The sequence below is a fragment of the Aegilops tauschii genome, chromosome 4 (genome assembly GCF_002575655.3).
Source record: "Aegilops tauschii subsp. strangulata cultivar AL8/78 chromosome 4, Aet v6.0, whole genome shotgun sequence".
NCBI lineage: Eukaryota > Viridiplantae > Streptophyta > Magnoliopsida > Poales > Poaceae > Aegilops > Aegilops tauschii.
In genome coordinates, this window is record NC_053038.3 from 516,953,367 (window position 1) to 516,955,727 (window position 2,361).

Here is a 2,361-nt window from a genome sequence, read left to right on the forward strand (position 1 = left end):
GCAAGTTACACCTCACGTGTGTGCTGCATGCATAGAAGCATTTCCTACTTATTTCTCAAAAGTAGTGCGCTGTAAAAAAAAATTTACACATTGCAATATTGCTGGTCGTTGAGAGAAATATTCAAACAACCAGTAGAAAAAATTGGGTTTGAATTTTACTTTTTTTTCTTAACATGATGTTATGTTATTCAAAACACCGTCAGGCCAAGGACACATCAATGAAATAGATTTTCACAAAATAATTTAGTATTGTGTTTACACAAAATAATCTAATGTGCAAAGCACGTACTAGACTACTAGTATGTACTCCCTCCGTTCCAAATTACTCGTCGTGGTTTTAGTTCAAATTTGAACTAAAACCACGACGAGTAATTTGGAACGGAGGGAGTACATATGTGCAACTCTGCATACGATCAGCTCACCATTTCAGTGCATGTACTATGTTATTATAGCTCGTGCTTTCGAGTCTTCAATCATAACGAATTAATTCCGGAGAAATCCAATGAACAACAACGATTTAGGATCAGCTTGCAAATTTGCAGCACCGTAGTAGAATCATTACCAACGGCACGCTGTGTGCCTATAAGTGCGAAAAGACAGTCACTTTCCTGAGCACCTAATTGACATCTGTTAGGGCTTGAACTATCTCCCATGCATGTGTAAAGACACAAAACGTACACATGGAAGTATCTACATATTTGAGATTTCGGTGCAGATATGGACGATGCGATGTGAGCCACGTATTCCTGTCCTTCACTAGGTTCCAACGGGGCTCTTAATGTGCCAGCTAGGAGAGGTGTGACCCCCTTCTTCACATGCATGTATGCATGCATGGCCCATGCAGCGCAGGGTACCCTACACCGGCCGTCACCAACCAAATCACATGCGTGATACACACATACACGCCGTCTCCGGCCGGTCTATATAAACCACCCACACCTTGCTATAGCTTCATTAGACCCACAAAACCCTCCTAGCTCACTCTCACCAGCACTACCTAGCTAGCTTAGCCGGCAGCAATGGCGTCCAGGACCTTCTCGGCGGCATGCCTGCTGGCGCTGCTGGTGGCCAACACGTTCCTCGCGGGCCACGCGTGCGGCAGCTGCAAGCACAAAACCCCGCCGCCGGCCTCCCCGTCCCCGCCCCCACCATCGCCGTCTACGACGCCGTGCCCACCGCCTTCGTCAGGCGGCGGCGGCACGTCGTGCCCCACGGACACACTGAAGCTGGGCGCCTGCGCCAACGTGCTGGGCTTGGTGAACGTGGGCGTCGGCAAGCCCCCCAGCGGCGGCGGCGACAAGTGCTGCAGCCTCCTCGGCGGCCTGGCCGACCTCGAGGCCGCCGTGTGCCTCTGCACCGCGCTCAAGGCCAACGTCCTCGGCATCGTCCTCAACATCCCCGTCAAGCTCAGCCTCCTCCTCAACTACTGCGGCAAGACCGCCCCCAAGGGCTTCCAGTGCGCTTAATCCATCAGTTAATCAGGCAAATCAGCGCATGCATGCATCGTCAGTGCATCCATGCATGTATGTTATTTTAGTTCCAAATTTGATTTCATCATGCAATAATCGGTCGGTTGTTAAGTAGTTTTTCTTGCGTGTGTTAATTTATATGCACTGGTTTGGTGAGATTAATTTGTCTTAGTTTGGCTGTGTACTACAAGAGATACATACGACTGGGTGTGCGTGTGTGCGCATGAACAGTAAATCGATTAAGCACGTGTAACACTTGTATTTGTTTGATGAAATGTAATTTGCAGAATATTCATTCATTACTCGTACCTTGCTCGCTTTGTCATAAATTCATAATCGCTGGGGTCTCCAATGGCATTTCTTCGTTATGCACATTACGTTGTACTACAACACAAGCTTATTTCATTTCATGTATGAATTTGAAGCCGGTTTCATCGTTTCACCGAACAGCACAATAAGCTTGTTTGATGCAAGTGTATGTCCAATGGGATGTTGAATGGTCGTGGGCTCGTGGCCCATGTCCTGCAGAAGATAGAGTATATATGTAGTCTGGTATGAGCTTTTTTTTTTTTGAATAGTTTGGATTGCTCATCACTTGTATGTAGCAATGCAAGTGCCAAGGTGTGATTCATTTTCCTTTTTTTTTGAGAAATAGTTTATATTTAGAAGATTTTGAGAAATATTTGCCATGAAAGAGGATGGGCTGGTAGGGACGAATTTTGCGGCCCATGTTTACACGTGGCTCACTTGTTGCACACACTATCAAGTTTAAAATGTTAAATCAAAATATATGTGATCCATGTTAACTAGAAGTAACAAAATTTCTTCATTTTTTCTAACACCATTCAACTCCCAAAAATTATTTTGTTTTAAGATATACGAATCAATATGA

The 2,361-nt window shown here is 45.4% G+C and overlaps 1 protein-coding gene across 1 annotated transcript; it reads left to right on the plus strand.

Moving 5' to 3' along the window:
* Positions 1–938: 938 nt before the first annotated feature.
* Positions 939–1,768, plus strand: LOC109754807 (putative lipid-binding protein AIR1B). Its single transcript, XM_020313706.4, has one exon. It carries the CDS (start codon positions 1,020–1,022, stop codon positions 1,464–1,466), a length of 447 nt encoding a protein of 148 aa, XP_020169295.1. The 5' UTR covers positions 939–1,019; the 3' UTR covers positions 1,467–1,768.
* The last annotated feature ends 593 nt before the right edge of the window (positions 1,769–2,361 follow it).

What these genes read in the sequence shown, in the direction of transcription:
- LOC109754807 (XM_020313706.4), top strand. Translation starts at nt 1,020, where the DNA reads ATGGCGTCCAGGACCTTCTCGGCGGCATGCCTGCTGGCGCTGCTGGTG.